At 35.0% G+C, this 22,675-nt stretch overlaps 7 protein-coding genes across 12 annotated transcripts; 4 read left to right on the plus strand and 3 right to left on the minus strand.

Annotated features, from left to right (window-relative positions):
- The first annotated feature begins 142 nt into the window (after positions 1 to 142).
- On the plus strand, positions 143 to 5,984 carry LOC18992211 (nardilysin-like). 6 transcript variants are annotated; one of them, XM_024153102.1, is made up of 16 exons: positions 143 to 2,011; positions 2,093 to 2,279; positions 2,365 to 2,460; positions 2,539 to 2,649; positions 2,736 to 2,972; positions 3,045 to 3,187; positions 3,283 to 3,445; positions 3,530 to 3,685; positions 3,752 to 4,116; positions 4,199 to 4,351; positions 4,428 to 4,535; positions 4,607 to 4,798; positions 4,877 to 4,977; positions 5,046 to 5,199; positions 5,300 to 5,396; positions 5,486 to 5,984. In XM_024153102.1, exons 1-15 carry the CDS (start codon positions 1,556 to 1,558, stop codon positions 5,309 to 5,311), a joined length of 2,634 nt encoding a protein of 877 aa, XP_024008870.1. In that variant the 5' UTR covers positions 143 to 1,555; the 3' UTR covers positions 5,312 to 5,396; positions 5,486 to 5,984. The 6 variants fall into 6 exon arrangements, with proteins under 6 accessions (XP_024008870.1, XP_024008868.1, XP_024008869.1 ...); XM_024153100.1 differs by having other exon boundaries at positions 143 to 1,684; positions 1,727 to 2,011; positions 5,046 to 5,396; XM_024153101.1 differs by having other exon boundaries at positions 143 to 1,676; positions 1,746 to 2,011; positions 5,046 to 5,396.
- A 1,755-nt stretch (positions 5,985 to 7,739) lies between these two features.
- LOC18992212 lies at positions 7,740 to 8,506 on the minus strand. Its single transcript, XM_006415583.2, has 2 exons — positions 8,305 to 8,506; positions 7,740 to 8,169 (listed from the first exon to the last, which is right to left on the minus strand). The coding sequence occupies exons 1-2, from the start codon at positions 8,448 to 8,450 to the stop codon at positions 7,965 to 7,967; spliced, it is 351 nt and encodes a 116-aa protein (XP_006415646.1). The 5' UTR covers positions 8,451 to 8,506; the 3' UTR covers positions 7,740 to 7,964.
- A 1,971-nt stretch (positions 8,507 to 10,477) lies between these two features.
- LOC18992213 (OPA3-like protein) lies at positions 10,478 to 12,788 on the minus strand. Its single transcript, XM_006415584.2, has 4 exons — positions 12,376 to 12,788; positions 11,981 to 12,115; positions 11,331 to 11,417; positions 10,478 to 10,942 (listed from the first exon to the last, which is right to left on the minus strand). The coding sequence occupies exons 1-4, from the start codon at positions 12,502 to 12,504 to the stop codon at positions 10,742 to 10,744; spliced, it is 552 nt and encodes a 183-aa protein (XP_006415647.1). The 5' UTR covers positions 12,505 to 12,788; the 3' UTR covers positions 10,478 to 10,741.
- Positions 12,789 to 13,055: 267 nt separating this feature from the next.
- On the minus strand, positions 13,056 to 15,322 carry LOC18992214 (syntaxin-61). Its single transcript, XM_006415585.2, has 8 exons — positions 15,165 to 15,322; positions 14,729 to 14,809; positions 14,514 to 14,627; positions 14,155 to 14,268; positions 13,854 to 14,041; positions 13,621 to 13,711; positions 13,468 to 13,533; positions 13,056 to 13,380 (listed from the first exon to the last, which is right to left on the minus strand). The coding sequence occupies exons 2-8, from the start codon at positions 14,780 to 14,782 to the stop codon at positions 13,270 to 13,272; spliced, it is 738 nt and encodes a 245-aa protein (XP_006415648.1). The 5' UTR covers positions 14,783 to 14,809; positions 15,165 to 15,322; the 3' UTR covers positions 13,056 to 13,269.
- A 626-nt stretch (positions 15,323 to 15,948) lies between these two features.
- LOC18992215 (non-specific lipid-transfer protein 15) lies at positions 15,949 to 16,547 on the plus strand. The gene is made up of 2 exons (XM_024152225.1): positions 15,949 to 16,298; positions 16,535 to 16,547. The coding sequence occupies exons 1-2, from the start codon at positions 15,949 to 15,951 to the stop codon at positions 16,545 to 16,547; spliced, it is 363 nt and encodes a 120-aa protein (XP_024007993.1).
- A 2,587-nt stretch (positions 16,548 to 19,134) lies between these two features.
- Positions 19,135 to 19,652, plus strand: LOC18992216 (glutaredoxin-C9). Its single transcript, XM_006415587.2, has one exon. It carries the CDS (start codon positions 19,154 to 19,156, stop codon positions 19,559 to 19,561), a length of 408 nt encoding a protein of 135 aa, XP_006415650.1. The 5' UTR covers positions 19,135 to 19,153; the 3' UTR covers positions 19,562 to 19,652.
- A 1,924-nt stretch (positions 19,653 to 21,576) lies between these two features.
- On the plus strand, positions 21,577 to 22,302 carry LOC18992217 (cysteine protease inhibitor WSCP). The gene has a single exon (XM_006415588.2). The coding sequence runs from the start codon at positions 21,577 to 21,579 to the stop codon at positions 22,300 to 22,302; it is 726 nt and encodes a 241-aa protein (XP_006415651.2).
- Positions 22,303 to 22,675: the final 373 nt, after the last annotated feature.

Genomic DNA, 22,675 nt, shown 5'->3' on the forward strand with positions numbered 1-22,675 from the left:
ATTATCCTTAGTTCTTCAACAAAGGATTTATCACACATAATCGAAAATTTGTTGGCTGGTTTTATTCAAAGGCTTTAGTCTAAGATTATTTTTTTAATCATGAAGTTTTTGGATCACAAACAAATATTTAAAATCTGTTTGCTTAAGTTTTTTAAAATTCTTATTCTTAATTATAATTAGTTCATTCAACAACGGATTTATCACTCTTAGCTAGTTCAATCTAGTTTTAAATTTTAAGGTTTGTGAATTCTAATATGAATTAAGTTCAATATGGTTTGACTAGACACTATCTTCTAGTGTACAATTATAATTCTTTTCGTTAATTCGCTGTTTAATGTTCATAAGCTACTTTCATTACAGCTTTGATTTAGACCAAACAAAAAAAAACTACGCTCTAGGTTTCACTCTTAAAAAACTACTTTCCCTTTTCGTTTTTACGTCTTCTTCAAGTTCAGCTCTGTAATCGGAAATCTCGGAAATTTGTGGCTTCCTGGTTTGAGATTTCTCTCAGGTTAGTCAAATTTCTGGTTGTTTATAGTTTCTCTTTTAGAGTTTCATCGTTTGAGAATATCTTGTTTCAATAAGCTTCTTGCGTTTATCGGTCTGTTGGTTGGGTCTTTGAGCTTCTTTTTTGTGTCATTGATTTTCTTGAAGGTCGAATTTCCTCTCTGGAAAACCAGATTATCTGATTTATAACTTGGATCTTGTAGTCTTGACTGACATATTTCCATTTTTGAATCTGCGATTTCAGTGTTCAAATGGTTTCTAAGTTTCTGCAATTTTGTGTTTGTTTCTTTCTCAATTTGTGTTTACTGTTATTTGTACTCTTAAGTTCCTGCTTGTTTTACTATGATTTCATCAATTTTTGATGTCTAAACTTTGAGAGTGCTCCAGAGATGAGTTGATGGTTGGTATAATGGACCGTAGAACTTGAGAATGAGATTTGGTTGCTTTGATGTTTCTTATGATAGAGAGAATACTTCTTTGAAGGCTTTCATGTCTTGTATATAGTTCGCTGTGAATGTTGCTTGTCTTTGATTCAGTTTACAAATGGTTTCTAAGTTTCTGCAATTTTGTGTTTGTTTCTTTCTCAATTTGTGTTTTGGAGAACACGACTGTTATTTGTACTCTAAGCTCTTGCTTGTTTTGCTATGATTTCATCAATTTTTGATGTCTATACTTTGAGAGTGCTCCAGAGATGAGTTGGTATAATGGACCGTAGAACTTGAGAACAAGATTTGGTTGCTTTGATGTTTCTTATGATAGAGAGAATACTTCTTTGCTTTCTTTTTGAAGCCTTTCATGTCTTGTATATAGTTCGCTGTGATATGTTGCTTGTCTTTGATTCAGTTTAAAATGTGATCTGTTTTCACGATATCATGTCTTTCACTTTTGCTTAGGTTCTTAGTGTGTTTTGTTCTTTGAATTGCTAGCTTCCTACTATGGTTTTTTGGTCTGATTGGTGATATTCTTTTAAACCATTGACTTCCATGGATGTTTGGTTTTATTTTTATGGAGATGATGATATGAACTTGTTGATTTCTGTTTTTTATAGATGACTATATATAGGAAGTTCATAGAACGCAAACTCCACCCTTGGCGTAACAAGAAACTCTACCGTCCGCGTAAGAGAAGAAGAAGACGGATAAATGAAGACATTGTTCTGCCTCCGGCAGATGAAGACATCGTTCTGGCTGACACAGTTCTGCCTCCTGGAGATGAAGACATCGTTCTGCCTCCGGCAGATGAAGACATCGTTCTGGCTCCTGTCGTTCTCGCTCCTGCATCTGCAGACATCGTTTTGCCTCCAACTACTAAAGAGTACAGACACATAAGGCTAGAAAACGGTATGGAAGCCATTCTTGTCTCCGACCCAATGGCTACTAAGGCTGCAGCTTCATTGAGCGTTAGAGTAGGGAGTTACCTTGATCCCGTGGAATTTCAAGGAATGGCACATTTCCTTGAACACATGCTTTTCCTGGGTTCTAAGAAATTTCCGGGAGAGAACCAGGTAACATTGTAAACCGCCAGTATTATTTAACCATAAGAACATAGATGTCTGGTAATGCTAAATGTTTTTGTTTCTTTCTAGATTTTCAACTTCTTGGCTGAGAATGGAGGCTCAGCAAATGCTTCAACAGTCAATATGAGTACTCAATACTATCTGACTGTTCATCCAGATTCCCTCCGAGAAGCTTTGGACATGTTTTCACAGATGTTTATTTCTCCATTACTAGAATCCAAATCTGTAGAAAAAGAATTAGATGCGGTTAATGCAGGTTTGTGTAAATAGAATCCAGACTTAAAAGCTGATCCATTAAATTTCATTTATGTTAATTCGTGACTGTTACATTGTATTTGCAGAATTTGAACTTAATAAAGACCACGACAGTTGGCGTCTTAGTCAGCTTATGGCTCACACAGCGAGAGATGGACATCCTATACATGGGTTTATGATCGGTAAACTTGCACACTATAATTACAATATTTTTAATTATCTATTATTTTGGGTTGTAAATTAATATTTTCATCTACCAGGGTCTAAAACATCGTTGGGCAAGAACATGACTGATCTTCGTATGGAAACTGTCAAGTTTTTTAACAAGTTTTATCTTGGCGGTTTGATGAAGTTTTCTGTAACAGGAAAAGGTATATTCTTGAATTTTCAGTTTTTGTGCCTCATGCTTTTTCTAATTTCTAATTAATACTGATATGATGTTAATCATTGTTTCCAGCAAATCTTGATGTGCTAGAGAGTTGGGTGAAATTATTTTTCTCTGATATCAAAGAAGGGACAACATGTGTTGTACCTGAATTCGATGCAAGTCTTCCTATTTGGAATCCTAGGTCTCTCTATGTGCTAGAGGCTCGTGAATATTTTCAGTTTTTGGATGTTACATGGATGATACCAAGTAGGTTTCATTCCCGTTCGAGAAGGCTGGAAGTTTATCTAGTTCAATTATTAGGACATGGTGAGTTCTTTCTGATAGTTCTTACTGATTGAATCTAGTTAACTACTTATTGATATTTATGTTTTAATTTAGTGAGCAAAGGATCCCTGTCTGCGTTTTTGAAGAAGCAAGGATTGGCATTTTCGGTAGAAGCTACTAGTGGTGTATTTGGCGACTCGGTGATTGGCACTGATATATCTGTTCGGGTGGATCTCACTAGGTCTGGTTTTGAAAAGGTACTCTCAATCAAAGTTTATAATTAATTTTGATTATGATTTATGTTATCTTATTCCGAATTTAAACTAATATAATTTGTTCATTTATTATACAGAAATATGAGATCGTTACATACATTTATCAGTATCTCAAGTTGTTGAGGGACACGCCTCCAGAAGAATGGGTTATAGAGGAATATCAAACGACATTGAGATCGCAATTTGACCTTTTTGACAGCTCTGATACAGCACCAGAAGAATTAGTAAATAGTCTTTCAGGTTTGTAATTATGTATCTTCGTATTTTCGTATTTATCTATATTATTGCTGTGGTGAACTTAATTTGGAATTTTCTAATATGTAGAGAACATGCTTCATTATGAGATAAGAAACGTCCTTTCTGGGCATTATGGAATGAATATGGAGTGGAAACCTGAGGAGATTCAAGAAGTTATGGAGCAACTCACCCCTATCAATATGAGGATTGACTTAAAATCAAGATCATTCAGCTTATCAACAGGTACAGGATAATTTGTTTAATGTATTTTTTCTCACATATTCTCATGGTAATTTTTATTTGTTTCAGGATGTAGGATTGAACCTATATACAATTCACTCTACACTGAAGAGGAAATTCCACAGGAGTTTCTGAACCAATGGGAGAATATTCAGCATGTTGATGATGCATTGCATATGCCATCCAAGAACAGATATACATTGTCTCCTCCCTTCCTTCTAAGAGATGTTACTTTTGAAGGTGAAGATGTCTCTCTCATCGTGGATACTCCTTTCATGAAGATGTGGCATAAACACAAGAAGGTGTTGCCGGTAGCGAAGTTCTGCATTTTCACAAAGCCTATGGAGTCTGGAGGTGATAGCTTTGATAGAGATTTGAAGTCTAGACTCTTTGTGGATCTCCTTGAGGATGAATTGAGTGAGATAATATTCTTGGTAAGTGTATTCTCTTTCTCCTTATCCCATTGAAATTTTGGGTTGTCTTTTATTTATTGATATTGTTATACTTTGTTTACAGGCTAAATCAGCGGGTATGAAGATTGATTTAACCAGTGTTAGTGACAACCGGCTAGAGTTGGGATTTCATGGCAGCATACAAAAGTTGGGTCTATGTGTTTCTCAAGTTTGGGAGAAGTTTTTTGACTTTCAGCCAACTGTCGACAGACTTGAGGTATTATTCAATTTTTATCTACTAATTTATACAAGTTGTTGCATAAGTTTTATGAATGTTTTAATTTGTATTTCAGATTATTAAAGAGAAGATGGGAGAAAATGCAGATGAGCAGCAGATGGAACGTTTGAGTGGATATTCTCTTAATGATCTCCAAAACTACATCAGACATAAGCGTTCCCAGGTAAAATACTTACTTTTAGTATTGTAGCAATGGTTTGCTGTTTTATGTCTGATGATTGCCATGTTCTGTAGATATATCTTGAAGGTCTGTATTTCGGAGACATTTTGATATCTGAAGCAAAAAGTATCTCAAACTTTTTCAAGACACCGGGGATACCTTCACTCCCAGAGAATTTGAGAGACAAAGAAGAAGAGAAAAAACAATTTGTGGCTAAACCTGCCCAAAAAGTCTTCTATAAAAACAAGATTAATAATATTGCAAAGGTGCAAGAGAAACCCTAACTTCTACTGTTATAAGTTTGTTAATGAATTGAATATATAATCGGTTGTTTGTTTTTTTAGGTTTCCTATCATGTAGGATGCCAAAGCGATGAAGTAAAGGATATGGCAATGTTGAATCTTCTTATTTCCTTCATAGAGGACAGAGTGTATTATACGCTAAGGTTAGTTCTGTTCAATATTTGTAATGAGGTCAATGTTGGAATTTGCATTAAGATTTTATTTGCTTTAGGACTGAGGAAAGGCTTGGATATTCTGTTTGTTGTGTACCTAATTTGACCTATGCGGGAGTTGGATTTGACATTAAAGTAACCTCTCCGGCGTATTCACCTGATCATCTGTGGAAACGGATACGCAATTTCGTAAAGAGGCTTGGTAATTGGCTGGTATGTCTTTTTAATAGAAATTATTCATCCTGTCTATTATTTAATATCATTCGTGATCATCTATTATCATTTACATGGTCGTATACTTGATAAAATGGAGTTAGTGATGTAACCTTCAACGGGTACCGAAGCGGGGTGATTCGTGATGTCTCTAGTGATGAAGGGAAGAACATATGGGAAGAGATTCGTGATCAAAGGTAGAGTTCATCAAAATCAAATACATGACAGTGTATTTTCTTTTTCTTTGTGCTTTGAAGATACTGACCTGTGACGGTTTTATTTTCAGGTATAAATTTGATCATTCCTCTGAAGTAAAAAGGGAAATTGGGTTAATCAGTAAACAAATGTTAATCGATTGGTACAACAGACATATTCGAGGTGACCCCCGTACTCATGCTCAGCTCTGTTATGGACGCGACACTAAAAGAAACTTTGGGAAGAGGAAATGTATTACTCGTGCAAGAAGCAGGTTCGAGCTAACTGGGAGGAGGATGAAATTACGGAAGCACCGTCTGCTGTGTTCGAAACTGCGTTTCTCCACTGGCACCATTTCCAAAAACAACAAGTTGATTTAGTATTAACGATTTGGGTAAACTTGTTTTGTAGACACTTGTTAACAGAATGGGTTGATGTTTGTTTTGCCCCAACTCTTTTTGTCCCCACCTATGTGTGCTTGGCTTACATTCCTCGGCATAGAGTAGCCATACTTGTTTTCAACAACTTTTTGTAAGCATCACTCTATTTGCTTATTAATCTCCTTATCAGGCGCTTTCAAGTTTTGTTTTTGAGTTTTCTGCAATGTATTCGAATCACTGGGAAAGTGGGCTTCTGCATTTGTCTTCTGCCTTGACTTTCTCTACTTCTTGCAGTTTTCAAATAAATAACCGTGCATTGTCTATAATGCTCGTCAAGTAATTCTTGAATTTTATTGCATTCTTGGTGTCTTATCACTTGTAGAATATCTTGTGTTCTACTTTGTTGAGTTTACTGGCAGTGCTCTGCATCTGGGAAGTAATGTACCAATGCGTACGATGTTTCTAGAATATGCTGTTGCTCTTGCTATTGTTGTTGGGATAGTGCTCTTTACAGGATGCAAGTCTTTTTGTTTGGTGATTTGGTACAAGTTACACTTGATTGTCTTGAATAATCTTTCTGATATTATGATTTCCTTGTGTTCTCTTCTAATTAAAGTACTTTTGGTGGCTTTGTCTACCTACCTTCATCAGGTGACCAAAGTCTATTATTATTCGATCACAAGGTTCATTGTGTTGGTATTTTTGTTGATTAGCTTTTCACATATACATTAGGGTCAGTAACATACTTAGTGACCTGACAAGCTAAGTCATCTAAATATTTTCAGGAAGCAATTGGACCAGGGCTAGAGCTATGAAGAGAGCAGAAAAATGTGAAAGCAGTTGAAAATGACAACCGTCATATCTACATGTTTGAGATCTGATTTAAAATCTGTTCTATGTCTGACAAACTTGGCTGATGCCACTAGTGATGTTGGTTACTATATGTAGAGGGCTTTTGGCCTGTAGGGTGCAATTATATTGGTAATCATTCCTAGTAATAATCCAGCTAAAATGTAAAAACCGGTGCTATAGTTTCGTTTAGATTGGCACCCTTACGCATTATACATTGTAGATTTAAAGCCTTAACTGGATTTCACTGCAGGAGTTGACCTATTAGAAGACATGTATCTGCAAATTGATTGTTGATGTGGCTTTTCCTTGGTTAAGCTCTCGCCTTTTCATCAAAAAATGCTTTTGAAGCGTTGAGTACAATAGAGAGCTTGGTTTTGTATTTTTTGTGTATCAATTGTAAACATTAAAAGAGGACAATAAAATGAAATAGTAAAAGTTGCAGACTTATTCAAATTCTTCTCTACTCCTACACTGTGTATACCTTGTTCCCTTGCTTGATCTGACTCTATGTTTGATATTGTGGCGCTGGGGAAATGATGCTTGGCTTTAAGCTCGTCTTCGTTACCATTCATCCAATGAAGTAGTGTATTTTATGATCTGAATTCTGAAGTGCATTATGCTGTTTCAGAGGTCTTTCTATTTGTCCTAATGTTCTTGTCTTCAGTGGGCATGAATAACATCGATGATTCTCACGAGTGGTTATTGTGGCTCAGTTCTGCCTACTGCATTTAGATACTATGCCTCAAGCCACCTAGTATTGAATAACATAGATGTATGAGGAAAAAGTGTCATGTAACTAAAAATCATTCAGGCCACCAAAGGCTTAATGAGTCATAAGCGGGTTTGCTATTGAGAATGTACCAGAAGCAAACCAATTGATCTTGTGGACTTTACCGTTGCCAAAAGCATTCAAGTAAGATGATTCAAAACATGGCATGCTAAACTAATTAAGTACAAGTTATTTGCAGAATCACAATATCCCTCTTACATATAGAATAACAATAAAAACCTCAAAGGATTGGAGATAATTTGCTAACGATGTGAATCATTTGCCGCAACAAAATTAATCGTGGATTGAGAGAAAATTTCTAGTTATAACTACATAAACCAACAAATCAATGAAAATTGTGTCCTCCACTAACATTAAACTAACCAGGAAAAATCGAAGCAACATCTTATGTCCAGCTATTACCGAAGGAGACAAAGATTTAATCATCATAGTATCGCAAGCTAAAGATATAACTTAGAAAACATCACTTAATTAATAATATATATTACAAAACTTAAAAGTTGAAACTTATTGGAGAACTTGTATTTCCATAAGACAGCGGCTTAGCTTTAGGTGGTGGCATTGGGGTTAACCTCGACCAACTTCTTATTCTTCTTCTTCTTCTTCTCTTTGACCTCGACCAACTTATTCTCCCTTTTCTTCATCTCCTTCTTTGTGATCTTGGCCAACTTCTTATTCTTCCTCTTATTCTTCATAGCTTTGCGCTTGTTGGGGATTCGCAACTTTGAACTTGATGCGAGATCGTTATCGATGCTGACTCAGATGAAATCACAATTTAACAACCAATTAATTATAGTCATATCGAATAATTATAATAATAACCAAACCTAGTACTTTGATATACATATCTTTAGACTAGAGATATATTAAAATAAATGGAATCGATACCTTGACGTCCAGCTACTAGGCTTGAAATCCCGATCATCCCTCATTCGAAGGAAAGAGTAATCCGAACTTTTATGAGAAACACCGCAACAAATCTGATACCGTTTAGGTGCGTTTTTCGTATTAAATGGTTTTGGCGGAACGTCCATATCTATTGTTGCTCTGAGTTCCGGCTTCCGAGTTCCACAATGCTATGAACCCTAATATTACACATGTATGTCTATATATCAATATATATGGGCTCTTCAACTCCTGATCCAGCCCATACTATAATGGCCTAACTTCTCTTCTATCAAAGCTTATAATAATTGATCCAGCCCATACTATTATGGCCCAACTTCTCTTCTATCAAAGCGGATTACGCAAGATCCATCAAGGCAGCTGCAAAATTTCGGTTTAGATAGATTTAATGTTAGTGAACCGGGTTTTGTTTTTTGGTTTACTTTGATTCATTAGATGAGAAGAATTACAATACATGGAGCATTGAAATTACCTTAGCTTTAGATGCCAAGAATAAGCTAGTATTTGTTTATGGTAGCATTCTATGGTTTGATTATGCTTCAGCCATTTCGAAAGATTTGTTGATTCGATATCATGTGACTAATCTGCCTAGATCATATCAGCTTACACAAATTTGGGCACTGCAGCAAGGGTCAATGGATTTCTCAAATTACTATACAAAGCTGAAGACGTTATAGTATGATTTAGACTCCACAGATTGTGTCAAAACTTGTCACAATTGTAAGTGTTGCAAGGCCGTCTCAACCAAGAATCAACATGCTCGCATTATCAAGTTCCTGGCTGGCCTAAATGACTATTTTCCAAACATTAGAAGTTAGATAATCATGAAAAAAATATTATCCATGAGATAGCGGTTTCAAATATTCCATTTTCATCTCTTTAATTCTGTTGTTAAATGTTGACAAAAAAATTCTGTTGTTAAACATTTGTTTATGTCGTATTTGACTGTCGCATTTTATTTTGAACTAGGTGAATACCCGTACGTTACGTGCGGATTTTTCTTTTCAATTTTTTTTTCAAATTTTTTTATATATAATTTTATTAAAATTAATATAGTCATCACTTGTTACTTACTTACTTGTTAATATTTTATTCTAAAAATTTTAAAATATTAATTTAAAATACATATTGAATATTACTTAATAATTTAAAATTATATTAAAAATAATAAGTATCATTCAATATTTTTAATTACTTATAACATAAATTTTTGTTTAACATTTACACAAATATTAATTAATAATTAATTAATAAAAAATTAAAATAAATATAATCATCATTTCATTTGTTACTTATTAGTATTTTATTATAAATAATCTTAAAAAATTAATTTAAAATACATCTCGAATATTATTAAGTAATATACAGTTATATAAAAATTTAATACATATCTATTAATATTTTTAATCAGTTATAACATAAATGTTTGTTTAACATTAATATAAATGCTAATTATGAGTCAACTAATAAAATAAACTTTTCATATTCTTTAAGTGCTTTAAAATTTAATATTAAAATATACTAATTAAAATTTAAGTGACAAGTGTCAACTTCTCCAATGCTGATGTGTCAAGCCTATAGGGTTTTCATCCGCCATTGAAGTAGAAGGTGGAGGAGGAGAATCGATCGATGGGTTTGTTGTTCTGATGTTTATCGAGGATGGAGGAAGCTGATCTTCGAAATTTCAAAGCCTCAAAATTAGATTAGAGATTTTGGGGTTTATGGTTTGTTTTTGTGAAGAAAAAGAGAAATAGGAGAAAAGTTTTACGGAGTGAAATAATTATTATCTGTGTGTTTTATAAAAATTTTAATGAGATGATGTGTCAATGATGTGTCAAAAAATTAGGTGGCTAAGTGTTAAGCTGATGAGACTTAACCCAATCTTTATATAATAATCGTTTTAGGATAAATACATTGTTCTTTTTGGCAAAAAACTGATAGATAGCCTTTACCATAGAACATAAACTAGTCAAGTGTCGCTATAGTTTTGACCTTATATACATTAGGTATGGATTGATATGATTAAATATGATGTAGAAATATCGATAGAGAAAGAAATAGATCATTATTTGGTATCTACCAAGGTCGCTTTCCTAATGAATACGTCATTATCCAACATCGCCTGAAATCAAGCAATTGGTCTTAAAAAAGACCAAATCTAAGCAAAAAGTGTTGCAAAGACAAAGGAGCACGATCATTTAAACTTCAACATCAAAACTGTTTTTATTTGTCACCTATTTTGACTAGATGGTTGGTATAAAGCAGATTGTTCTTGATGAGTATGACGAGGATACATGTATGTATCTATGAATGATGGTCGATCTACAAGAATGTTAAGGAGAGAATCATAAACTCCTTGCTCTTGTAAGAAAAGAATCATTACCGTATCTGTTAACTTTGGTTGAGACTTGGAGACTGATTAAGATGATGATGATTCACCCGGATTTTTAAGCTGGTTTCCTTTTTCGGCTGGTTTCTCGCTACCTGTAGTACCGGGCTGCTGTCTTAACTGGAAAATACCAGTCAGTCCCCGTGCCTTAGCAAGTTGTTCAAGCTCTAACAGTTTGCTCTTGAGATCCGCGACTTGTTTTTCCAGTTCTTCATCTTTTGTTCTCAACTCCTGTAAATGCAAAGAGTTTAAAAAACTCAAACCATTCAATAACCAAACCTCAACATTGTTACTTCTGGTTATCATTCTATCTCATTTGAAGTTCTGAACAAACACACAAGTTTTCCCGGTTTCTTAACTGTCCAGTCCTGTTTTGTTTAGTTGTTTACAAGAACGTTCATATAAATCAATCCTATAGCAGCACACATTTATGGCATTGTCCAGTTATATATAGAATATTCTTCCTGAGCAGGTCGATGTATGCTAATTTGATGAACATATATGCATCCCAATCTCAGTTGAAGTACTAACAGTACGTAACAAAGATAAATCCTGAAGGGCACAAGAAAAGGTACACTTAGAAGGCAAAAATTATCTTCCAAAAAGTGTTCTTGTGTACCTCTAGTTCTTGCTTGCGCGCTTCCTCTTTTCTTGCTTCTGACCGCGAACTTCTTTGCACCTCAAAAACAACAACGCCTCCTCCAACCTGCTCATAGAATCTATAAGTTCTACGGAACAATTGAGAATTGCATAGAAGAATGGTTCTCAAGGCCAGCTAAATTTTTCAATTTATCCAACTTTGACACCACCAAATTGATATGGGACATGGAAGAAACTAACAATTTTTTAGTTAAGTTATAAGGGCAGGTCCATTCAAAGGGAAGCGCCTTATGGTATCAGACAAAACTTACTATGAAAACAAAAGCAAGAAAAGATGGTACCCAAAAAAACAGCATTGCAGACGATGATTGAGTAGAACCAAATAATTTCTCAGCCATCAGCCATTTTCATCAAAAACGGTCTTTTACACTATGCTTCTCTTAAACATCTTGACCAGGTAAAATGATCCAGTTTCTCAAGGCCAAAATAATCCCTTTTCAAATAGACCATTACCAATTCATGAAACGCAACTAACCATTCATGAGCTAAAACAGGTCCATGAAGGTAATTCAAGATTCAATGCTCATCAAAAGCATCACCATAAACTTGTCCGTTTGAAAGAGATAATATGAAAGAGGATAAACAAAATGCTGAGCAAAGAGATAATACCGCAAAGATAAAGAGCTCTCCGATTAGGTCTACAGCAGCTTGAACAGCCTTTTCCTCGTCCAAGGGACGAATCTCCACATCAGTGGCATGACCATATATCCTTCTTTGCATCTGCGTCGTTATTCTGTGGTTTCTCTGGTCACATTTATCAAACAACACATCAATCCCAGATCACAAACGAATGTTCCACTTTCAACTATCATTATTATCCAAAACCTAACCACGACTTATCTACAACAAATCCTAGATTATGGTCAGAAGCTCAGGAGACGTTATCAGAATCAAAACGAGAAATTTTAAGAAAATCAAGATCAAGGAACGCAAAGACTATAAAAGGGAATTAGAATCTCAAAGAAAACGAGGAGACAGAGAGATAAACGGGATTCAAAAATCACCTGAGCGAAGTTGATGATGAATTGACGAAACTTGGGATGAACCTTGGCTTGGTGCTTAAGCTGACTAGCTAAGGGCTTACTTATGGTTTTTACAGCTAGGGTGCCCAGTTTCATCAACGGCAACACCATTTTTGAGTTCCAAAAACCTCACAAAAAGAGGAATTTTCAGTTGATTCGAACAGAGAGGGAGAGAGAATGCGAGGGGTCTGGAACTAATCTGGGTGAGCAAAATGTATTATAAGAGAAGAGAAATCGCCATGGGATTATTGAAAACTCGTAGGAAGGTTAGATCAAGGGTTTTTCGAATTTTTTACAGATGGGATTTGACGAAGAAGAAGAAGAAAGAGAGGCTTAAGAGGCTGACTCGCTTGAATGGGGTCTGAAACGGGAAGGCATCTTCTTTCTTCTACCACCATATTAATATTATTGTATATTTGTCAAAATGGACCCTCTTGTCTTTCTTTTTCTTCTTTCGCAAGTTCGATTTGTTGAATACATTACATTTTTAGACCCTATTTCCACGGAATCGAAACTTGACTTTACTTTGTAAGTTTCTTTCTTTAATATTTTCAAGGATATTTGTTTATGTGACAATTCAGCTCATCTCGAAACATGCTGTATAACAGATTGGATTGCAGGGAGGTGTTCTTTCTACCCATTAGCTTATATATAGTGGCAAGTTTGATAATACAGTATTAGATTGTGTTGAGAGTCCAAAAAAAATTAGACTTCAATCTCAAAGAAGTACCAGAAGGAAAAAAAAGTAGAAGTAGGATCGGATAAGTAGAGAAAGATCAGAGAACTTTATGTAATACTATGTTCCTTTCTGTTTCAGCACAAACATAACAGAAGTAACACATCAAAATACCATCTCTAAGATTCGGCTGCTCGGTTTTAGGTCAAGAAGACGAGAACGAATAGGATGATGAACAAAACGAGCAAGAAACATATCATCATCATCTGCCCTTTCGCTCCAGCTTTCTTCATTACCATTCCCACTTTTTTCTGTCACAAAAACATATTTTTAATTCTTTCAACTTTCCCATTTTCTCATCACTTACGAAAAAATAAGACCTTTAGGGTTGGTTTTACCTGAACAAAGTCAAGCCGGTTCTTCGTACTGTCCATCTCTGTACCCAATTCATCTATGATTCTCTCCTGAAACACCCAAATAATAAAAAAAAACTTGATGTTTCTGATCTCTGCTGACACTAGTATTGTTATCTCTTTCCCATCATTACTAACCTGTGCAACGAGTTCATCGTGTATAGTAAGCCCCACTCCTCCGATTCTCTGTACACTTTTACTGAGCTCATCTAGTTCTTCGTCTTGTTGCCTGAAGTGACAAAAATGATGTCAAGTTATGGCATTTCTCAGAGAAGCTATGCAACAATCTTTATCGAGCATTTGCGGTCCAAAATCATGATTAACCTCATATAGCAAACAAGAGATTGCAAGAAGCAGTGAAAGAGCTATACTTTATCAACAGCATTTGCCTATCTGATTCTGACTGTACAAAACCGTCATCATCTCTCCCTCCGTACTGATCGTATCTATTTGCTTCAGTCGAGTTTGGCATTCTCATTAGTTCTCGGCGCACTTCACTTGCATTACCGGCTCCAGCATTACCCTTTCCAGCTAGAACACCAGTTTTCACATTCCGAACCTATTAAAAAAGTATTGTTTTTTTGGTCTTGCACAGGTCAACTAACAACAAATTTATGAGACACTCTCTAAAGCAGCAAAAGCAGTATTCATTACACACTTAAGAGACAATACCTGTGTCCTAGCATTACTAGTCCATCTTCTCCGTCTTTCAAGCTCAGCTTCATCAATGCCATACAATGCAGGATCTTTTGCTGCAACAGTGACCGCTTTTTCCAGCTCATCTACCTTCCTATCAATAAAGACAGCTTCAATACCCATGAAAGGACTCTTAATTTTAACGGATCACTTATTCTATTGTATCTTTTTGAGTATCTAGATAACCGAGATTGACATTACATTAGCAGAAAAACAAGGGCATATTCATTCTACGAAATGAGCTAGTGTTCAGCATCCATCATCCTATTCAACAACTAATACAAAATACAGATTCCATTGACGATATTAACAGGAGAGTTACTAAATACGAGTACCTGCCACTCAATGCTTCCACAATTAGCAAGAATCTCCTTGGTCACATGCACTTGATCCCCCATGCCGGGAGAGATACGCTCCCATTTGTGGAATGTAGATTGCAACTTATCAATCTATCAAAGCACCCATGACCAAAAATCCCAAACATTAATCAGTGTCCTTCAAATCTAAAAAAATAAAATCAACTCCCGCTGGCCAATTCCAAATAACTTACAGAGTCCTGGATCTCTTCCTTAACAATATAGAATGGATCTTGCGCTGAAGACATCTCGGAATCGTACAAATTTGTGCTACCCTGTACAGTATACATCAAAGAACAGAGCTGAATTAAGCAATAAAATCAAATTCCAATCCACAAAGGAAGAACACAAGTCAAAATGACAAAAAATTTCCCAAATTATATGATTGAACAAAGTCACAATGATCAACTCGGCACAACAATTAGATCCTAACAAATTCCGATTAAATCCTGGCTAATCAAGGTCAAAATTTCTACAGTATAACGGGAATAGCTTTATCAATCTCTGTACTTTAAGATCGATGCAAACCGTAGAAAAGAAAAAAAAAGCAGAAAAGTTGCGTTTAGAAACAGGGAAAAGTGCGAAAGCACAATTGGTGTAAGAGAAAAATTAAGAAGGTTTTTCTTTTACCTGAGAGGGATTAATCGAAAGGCGAGGCGATGCAGATCAATGAAGAAGAACAAACGGCGGTGAAGTAGAAGAATTCCGGCGTGAGATTCGTCTCTTACACAGCAAAACGCATCACCTGCGGTTGGCTTAGAAGATTCGCTGGAGAGGATCGCAGAAAACTCAACTTTGGGCTTATTGGAGAAGCTAACAAAGCCCATAACAGACCATAGAGCCTTTTTATTGTTTTTAGTAATCAAATAAAACACCTAATTGCGGCAAAAAAAAAAAGAATTTTCAAAAACTTTGATCTGTTACTATGCTCGTTTTATTCATCTATGGATTTGATGAAGTGACAACACTAGTGTTAGTATAAACTACTAAACAACAATTCTGTAGACTTGTGAAGTATGTGTATCGGCTGACAAAATCACAAAAGCCTATGAGTTAAGAAAATATTTGATAAGAATTAATCTCACCTATTGACAGGAGATCTTTAGATATAAGTTCAAAAAAAATTAAGTCAAACTACACATGCTAAGAATACTGAATGACTCTAGTCTCTTCCCATTGGATGAACGGTGATTTCTGTATGTGTAGAGGATAAACAATGATTTTAATGATGTGAGTCCATAACTCAGATATATACTTTTGCTTAAATGGATTTTTAGCAAATGCAACATTATTGGGAAAGAAATTTTTTTTTTATATTTTGCTTACATTCTCTAAAAAATATAGGCACCATATCTTGAACAATTCTTATAAACAAACACAAAAAAATACATTTAAAATAATCATAATGAAAAATATGAACAAATCAATCTTGGTCGTTTGTATCAGTTTAGTAGTGTTTCTATCCCCAACTCTCGGTGCTAAAATGATGAGTAACCAGAATGGCGATAGACACTGTGGAATGGCGCAAGGCAAGGTGATAAGTTCATGTTTGCATCGAGATAACGGACAATCGAGACAAGGTGATTGTTGTCAAGCTTTATACGAGCTAAACTTACAAGCAGAGACGCCAAACGCACGTCAAGATCTCTGCAGGTGTTTCCAAGAAATTGTATGGTTGTCTCCTTATAATAAACTTATCGGGTTGCCTGAACACTGTGGTATTTCTAAGGCGGTTCCATTTGACACTAAAACGGATTGTGGAAGGTACATTACTATATTCTTTTTTTTTTAAATTTTCTGTTTCTTTTAGGAAAAAATCATTATTTGCGTACTATCTGGATAGAACTTTTGAGATTTTCTTTCTAGAATGAAATTATGTGATGGGTATTAAATTACTGTTTATCTAAGTTTTATTAAAATACCATCCACCAATTTTTTAATTGTAGAAAAACAAAGTGGTTTTGAACTTGATTTTTCTAATTTGAATCATCGTTTTGCAGGATTAAGCTCTGAGAAATGTATACATTCGCAATGAATAAAACAAAAATGAACCAAGAACCAAAAAAAAAAAAACTGAACAAGAAAATTATATATGACAATTTACTTCCGTTTTTCTCACCGTAATGTGCTCTAATATTCCCGATTCAATAAAACTCACTACCTCACTTTTAATTCTCTCACAATTATTGCTATATTCACCATATTGACATTTTGAGATTAGTATGTATATAATATTTTGGAGAGAGCCTATTGAAAAATTAACGCAAGTTCTTCTCTTACTATCACATTTGTTGCTCCCCAATAACACCTAACTAATATCAGCTTTCTTACCATTCAAACCACTCTAATTATAAAGCAAACGATATTTTGGTAAATCATATGGTAAAGCACAATAATCAACAAGCACACTATGTTTTACCATATTTTGGGATTGAATATATACATTTTAGCATACATTTTGGTTAAACTCTTTAAAATTATAAATTATTGCTCTCTTTAAGATCCTTTTGCTGAAATTTTTTTATAATTATTTGCGGACATGCATGCATTTAAAATTCCACAAACTCTGTTTTAATGTTATAGGACGATGATGGAGGATAAGGTTACACTTCCATTTCAGGATTTGGTGGAACAAAACAATGGAAAGGCTTTGGGTCCTCAAGAACTTTAAAAGGCTAAATTAGTGACGTGAGTTTAATAACGACATACGACCAAATAAGAATCTCTTAAGGAAGAAATGCTTGACGTGAGTTTAAGCAGAAATGACGTCATTGTAAATACCATTGAAACAACTAAATAAATGCTAAGTTGATGACTCGGTGGCCGGTGCTAATGTATACCGACTTTTCCACCGTCCATATCGGACGAATTGAGATGGTTCATTGTGGAGATCTTCTTTTCTTTATCTTCTTGTGTGTATTAATAAGGTTCCACTATGGGGAAGATTCTGGAAACAAATAGATAATATGACAGTAAATTTGAATTTTCTTTTACTTTTTTGAAAGATTTCAATCAGAGACTCAAGACGATTATTTTTCACAAAATCACGCATCATAAATCATAATTCTGTTTTCGTGTAAACGTAATCAATTCAGAATTCTGATAGGATTGGTGCATTAGTGATAACATTATCAGATCGATCATATTTTTAACGAAATTGGTCGCAATACATTAATCTGACTATTATTATTTTTTTTAATTAAAATTTTGTCTATGTTTTCAGCCACTCGGAATGTTTTGGTCTTAGAGCATCTCTAATGGTTCTTCATTTTTCATTTTTTCCTTCATTTTGAAGATAAAAATGAAGAAATGTTCTCTAATGGTGCTTCAAATTCGTCTTCAAAATGAAGAAATGAACAGTGTTCTTCATTTCTTCATTTTTTTAAGATGAACTTTTTTATTTACAAAATGTATCTTTAACTTTCTAAATGCTTTATTTTATACCCAAACAAAATTTATATGTTTTTTATCCAATTAATTTTAAAACTGTTAGTTTTTTTTAGTTAAATTATAAAGTAAAAATACAATAAACACAATAAAAATATACAATAACATATATTATATAGAAAATACAAGAACATAGCTCACAACAAAATTAAAAATACATAATTAATACTGAATTATAAATAATAAACTTAATATAACATAAACTAACAACTTAATAATTTGGAAAATCACTTTCAGGTCCATTAAGATGATTAAAATACTGAAAAGTGAAAATTTATAAGTGAAAATTTGTAAAATTATAATTACTCTACATAAGTAAATAAGTGAAAAATTGTAAAACTGAAAAGTATAGGATCTTGTTAGCAATTAATAAAAAATTAAAAAAAATATGTTTGGAATATTCTTTTTGAAAAAAAAAATGAAGAAAATTTGTTCCAATTGTTTTTTCATTTTTCCTTTAAAAATGAAGTTTCTTCATTTTTTAATGAAAAAATGAAGAAACTATTGGAGATGCTCTTAGAGTGTCAATGTATCATGTATATTCCCTTTCCCTCCAAATTTGAAAGAAATATTACACTTGAGTTTCATGAATACAGCTAGTGGAGATAAACGGAAAATTTTCAAAGTTTTAAACTATTATATACAACTAATCCCGAAATATCATTTGTTTACACAATAATTTCAATTAATTAGATTATCAGAATTGTTATATATAGTCCGGTGATTCCGCTTTGTTTGGTCGGTATTTAAATAAGCATCCACTGTGTGAGGTCACATGCGAATTCAGTATTTCGAATTACATATATACAACTGTCTATCAAAGACAAAAGTAACTAGTGTCAATTGATATAAAACCAGTTAAGTATTATGTAATACAACACGTAGAAAGGACATAAATAAAAAACGTGCTAATTTTGATTAGAATAATAGAGTGGGATCAATAAGACAATAAGTCAGCGTGAATCATGTGGTGCATTAAAAAGACACGGTCCTATGACTAAGTCCACTCCCATCTGGTGATGACGCAAATCAGCATCATCCACCGTTTGCTGTGACGCACATCCTCACGTAACCATCGTTGACGCAAGACTTTCCTCTCTCTTCATATATATATGTAACATAAAACCTTCCCCTTCCTACTTAATTGGCATATCTTCAAAACATACTTGAAAATGCAAGGAACAATTTATTGTATAAGACATAATTTGATCCCATCCGCACAATCTCTGCGACCGCTACCGCTTGAGAAACAAGGAAACGGCGAGAGCGTTCGGACGGTGGTGGAGGAGAACGCGGTGATTGTGATTGGACGGAGAGGATGTTGCATGTGTCATGTTTTGAAGAAGCTGCTTCTTGGACTTGGAGTAAATCCGGCGGTTCATGAGATCGATGAGGAGAGTGAAGATGAAGTTATGAGTGAGCTAGAGAAGATTGGCGTTGAAGGCGGCAGTGAAACGGTGGAATTACCGGCGGTTTATATAGGAGGGAGGTTGTTTGGAGGGTTAGATAGGGTTATGGCCGCTCATATCTCCGGTGACTTGGTTCCAATTCTTAAGGAGGTTGGAGCTTTGTGGTTGTGATTTTTCTTCACATAATTTTTTTCACCATATGTATATTCGGTAATGGTTGTTAATTGTTAGGTTTTTATAATGGATCAATGTTTTTCTTTTCTATAATCAGAATAAAAACAAAGAATGGCTATAATCTAAAGTTGATGAGAGTGATGACCAAGAAGTCTAGAATGTGTATTCATTAAATTGTATAAAATTCATTAACTTGTATCTTAAACCCTTGTTACAAAAACAAAAGAAAAGCTAGCAACATCATTAGTTAAAACTTGTTCTTTTTTTTGGACAAATAGTTAAAACTTAAAACTTGTTCTTAAATACGGCTTATATGGCTGCGTCGTCTCTCGGTGTACTCTGTTAGGAGAGAGAACCTAGCCAATAATCTTCTTCCACATCATGATACTAGTCAGCTTTGGGCTTATTATCTCAAAATAAGGCCCATTTATATTGTTCGCTTGAGATAGAGTTGTTTTTTTTTTTTTTAATCTAATGTCAAATTATATTCAAAAAATAATAATAATTTTGTCTACAACTTTTTCATGAAAATAAATAAATAAAAGACCTCCAATTCTATTTGCTTCTATTACACGCTACTCAAACTCTTGTTGAGAACCAAATTTCCAACTCATCCTCGTATCTTCGATCACCCGCCATGCGCATCGAACATAACTGGTTCCTAATGTTTTTATCCAATAGCATCGCTAGAGTAGGTGCTTGAACTGGTTGCTCACCATGCCTGCGGCTGTTCCTTTCCCTCCAAATGGAATGAACTGCAGTTTGAAACGAGTACCTGATAAGAAATGTTGTGGTGCTGTTTCCAAACGGGTTTGCAATTAGGTGGATCAATTGTTCCCACTGTTCTGTGTGTCTGCTTCCTAGAATGCCTTGAGTTAGTTTCCTCCATATCTCCTTTGAATAAAAACAAGTGAAAAAGAGGTGATCCCTGGTTTCCATTTGATCGCCGCAGAAGACACAACTTGTGACAGCATTCTGGTTCCAGTTTTTTATTCTGTTTCCAGTTGCCAATCGATTCTTAACAGCTAGCCATGTTATAAACGAGTACTTGGGGGTCGATTGTGGAAACCATATCCCCTTGAACCAGTCCACCTTGGGCTTTGCTTGTCTTAATTGCTCCCCTGTATCCTTGGTTTCAAAATTCGGTTTGTATTGCCCATTTTTCCGTCGCCATCTTGCTTCATCCCTTTCATGAATATTCCGATGGAGTCTCAGAGTCTCTAAGACAGAGTTACTGCCGCTAGTATTTCTTAGATGATTTATTGGCTCTACATGCCAATCACCGTATAAGGAGATTCTCTCTGAAATGGCGTTCTGTGGATAATCTTGTCCGTGGCATAAGCTACAGAAGCGGCTTGATTAGGATACGTGGATTATGTGAACATCTTTTTCATGATATATTTGTATTTAATTTATTTAATTACTTTTTCTATGTTTGCTTATGTTATTGATATTTGGGTATGGTCTCCACTTCAGTTTCCATTTTCTGTTGTGCAGGATTAAGTAAAGGATGAAACTGCAACATTCCTCTCTTGGTGAAGCTTAAGTTTTGAGTCACTGTAACTGTAAGGTTTGCTGGAAAAAAAGACCAAATACTCGTTTAAGGCTTCAAATGGCTCCAGTCATTTTACCCCTTAAAAAAACAATGGCTCCGGTCATTGAATTTCAACATCTTGTGCATCATCATAGTTTTTACCATAAAAAAGCATGTCACCAACAGAACCATTGAGTCACATATCGCTGTCGTTGGGCATAATTGTTCCCATGAGTTATCGGTGGCTTTACTCTTTATCAGCTTCATCTTTTAGCTAGGTTCCAAGAAATTTTTCATTTCTGTGATACTCCTCGTGTCACGAATTAAAGCAAACAAAAAGACTTCAAAAGATATCTTGCCACCGAAACTTTGATGCTTTTGATCCATTTCTTTCAAAGTACTCACAACATGGAAGCTTTGCTATATATTACTCTATATCAAAATGTTTGCTTTAGACTCAAGTCACCTAAGAGTCACCATGAATAAGAACAACAAGCCAGCTATCTCATTCTTATTCCTCTCTTTGTTACTTCTAGTCTCGGCTGTTGCAGAAACAGCCGGGGCAGAAGTGGAATACGTCAAGGACACAAACGGACACCCAATTCAGAGACAAACCCAATATTTCATCGAACCAGCTTCACACAAAAAAGGAGGCGTTCTTGTCCCAGCTGCAAGCATTGACTTAGATCATTTGTGTCCACTAAGTATTGTCCGCACACTCCTTCTTCCTTATCAACCAGGGCTACCTATTACTTTCTCTACTCCATTCTTGGACAGAGGCAATAATGTATCGACAAACACCAACCTAACCATCGCTTTCGAGTCGCCGATCTGGCCATGTCCTTCCTCAAAGATATGGAAAGTCGATTCCTCCTCGTTGAGTTCCAATAATCTCTATGTAACCACTGGTGGTAACCCTAACAGGAAAGATAGCTTTTTTAGGATTCAGAAATATGGAAATGAACAAAACACTTACAAGCTCGTTCATTACCAGAGTTACTCGGTTATAAACGGTAATAAGAGTGTTGGTGCCACCACCAGCTTTTACGGTGCACCCATACTTGTTCTTAACGTTGATGATGATGATGATAACATTAATGTCCTTCCGGTTAAGTTCCGTAAGGTTGAGACATCCACGGAGAATGTGTTTCAGAAATCGAGTCTCATGAGACTGGTGTTTAGTAAGTTGTTTTATGGAAATTAATGGATTGAAACAACACCACTAAACCAAAAAGCTGTTGCTTTAATGTTATGAAAATTAGTCTTTAATTTTATGGACGTCCTTTTTCTTACGAAACCAAACTCTTGTTCAAGTTAAGCAAACAAATTATGTCCATCCGTCAAATCTGTACCGAACCTCTTCACAATCCAAGATAAGTCAAGCCCTTGCTTGTTCGATCATAAGCAATCTCTGTGTGTCATTTTATGATACGGTGAAATAAAGCTGTCGAAAAGAGTTTTTAGGTTAATACCAATGAAAAGAAAAGCAGTCCTGAACCGGTGAATATCGAGTTCTTCCGCTCACTTCAGGTGGAGAAAGAATGCTTGCATCTCAAGTTATCCCTATGTTTTAAATA

This window comes from Eutrema salsugineum, unplaced genomic scaffold (genome assembly GCF_000478725.1).
Source record: "Eutrema salsugineum unplaced genomic scaffold, Eutsalg1_0 scaffold_5, whole genome shotgun sequence".
Taxonomy (NCBI): domain Eukaryota; kingdom Viridiplantae; phylum Streptophyta; class Magnoliopsida; order Brassicales; family Brassicaceae; genus Eutrema; species Eutrema salsugineum.

Excerpts from the sequence above, each read along its gene's own strand:
- LOC18992212 (XM_006415583.2), bottom strand. The coding sequence starts at position 8,450 with ATGGACGTTCCGCCAAAACCATTTAATACGAAAAACGCACCTAAACGG. Across the intron at positions 8,170-8,304 it reads CCTAGTAGCTGGACGTCAAG|CATCGATAACGATCTCGCAT; the intron begins GTATCGATTCCA and ends CATCTGAGTCAG.
- LOC18992211 (XM_024153098.1), top strand. The coding sequence starts at position 1,556 with ATGACTATATATAGGAAGTTCATAGAACGCAAACTCCACCCTTGGCGT. Across the intron at positions 2,461-2,538 it reads TATACATGGGTTTATGATCG|GGTCTAAAACATCGTTGGGC; the intron begins GTAAACTTGCAC and ends TTCATCTACCAG. Across the intron at positions 4,978-5,045 it reads AGAGTGTATTATACGCTAAG|GACTGAGGAAAGGCTTGGAT; the intron begins GTTAGTTCTGTT and ends TATTTGCTTTAG.
- LOC18992215 (XM_024152225.1), top strand. The coding sequence starts at position 15,949 with ATGAACAAATCAATCTTGGTCGTTTGTATCAGTTTAGTAGTGTTTCTA.
- LOC18992216 (XM_006415587.2), top strand. The coding sequence starts at position 19,154 with ATGCAAGGAACAATTTATTGTATAAGACATAATTTGATCCCATCCGCA.
- LOC18992217 (XM_006415588.2), top strand. The coding sequence starts at position 21,577 with ATGAATAAGAACAACAAGCCAGCTATCTCATTCTTATTCCTCTCTTTG.
- LOC18992214 (XM_006415585.2), bottom strand. The coding sequence starts at position 14,782 with ATGTCTTCAGCGCAAGATCCATTCTATATTGTTAAGGAAGAGATCCAG. Across the intron at positions 14,269-14,513 it reads GTGGAAGCATTGAGTGGCAG|GTAGATGAGCTGGAAAAAGC; the intron begins GTACTCGTATTT and ends ATTGATAGGAAG. Across the intron at positions 14,042-14,154 it reads CTAGTAATGCTAGGACACAG|GTTCGGAATGTGAAAACTGG; the intron begins GTATTGTCTCTT and ends CTTTTTTAATAG.
- LOC18992213 (XM_006415584.2), bottom strand. The coding sequence starts at position 12,504 with ATGGTGTTGCCGTTGATGAAACTGGGCACCCTAGCTGTAAAAACCATA. Across the intron at positions 12,116-12,375 it reads TCATCATCAACTTCGCTCAG|AGAAACCACAGAATAACGAC; the intron begins GTGATTTTTGAA and ends AAATGTGACCAG. Across the intron at positions 10,943-11,330 it reads CGCGCAAGCAAGAACTAGAG|GAGTTGAGAACAAAAGATGA; the intron begins GTACACAAGAAC and ends TTGCATTTACAG.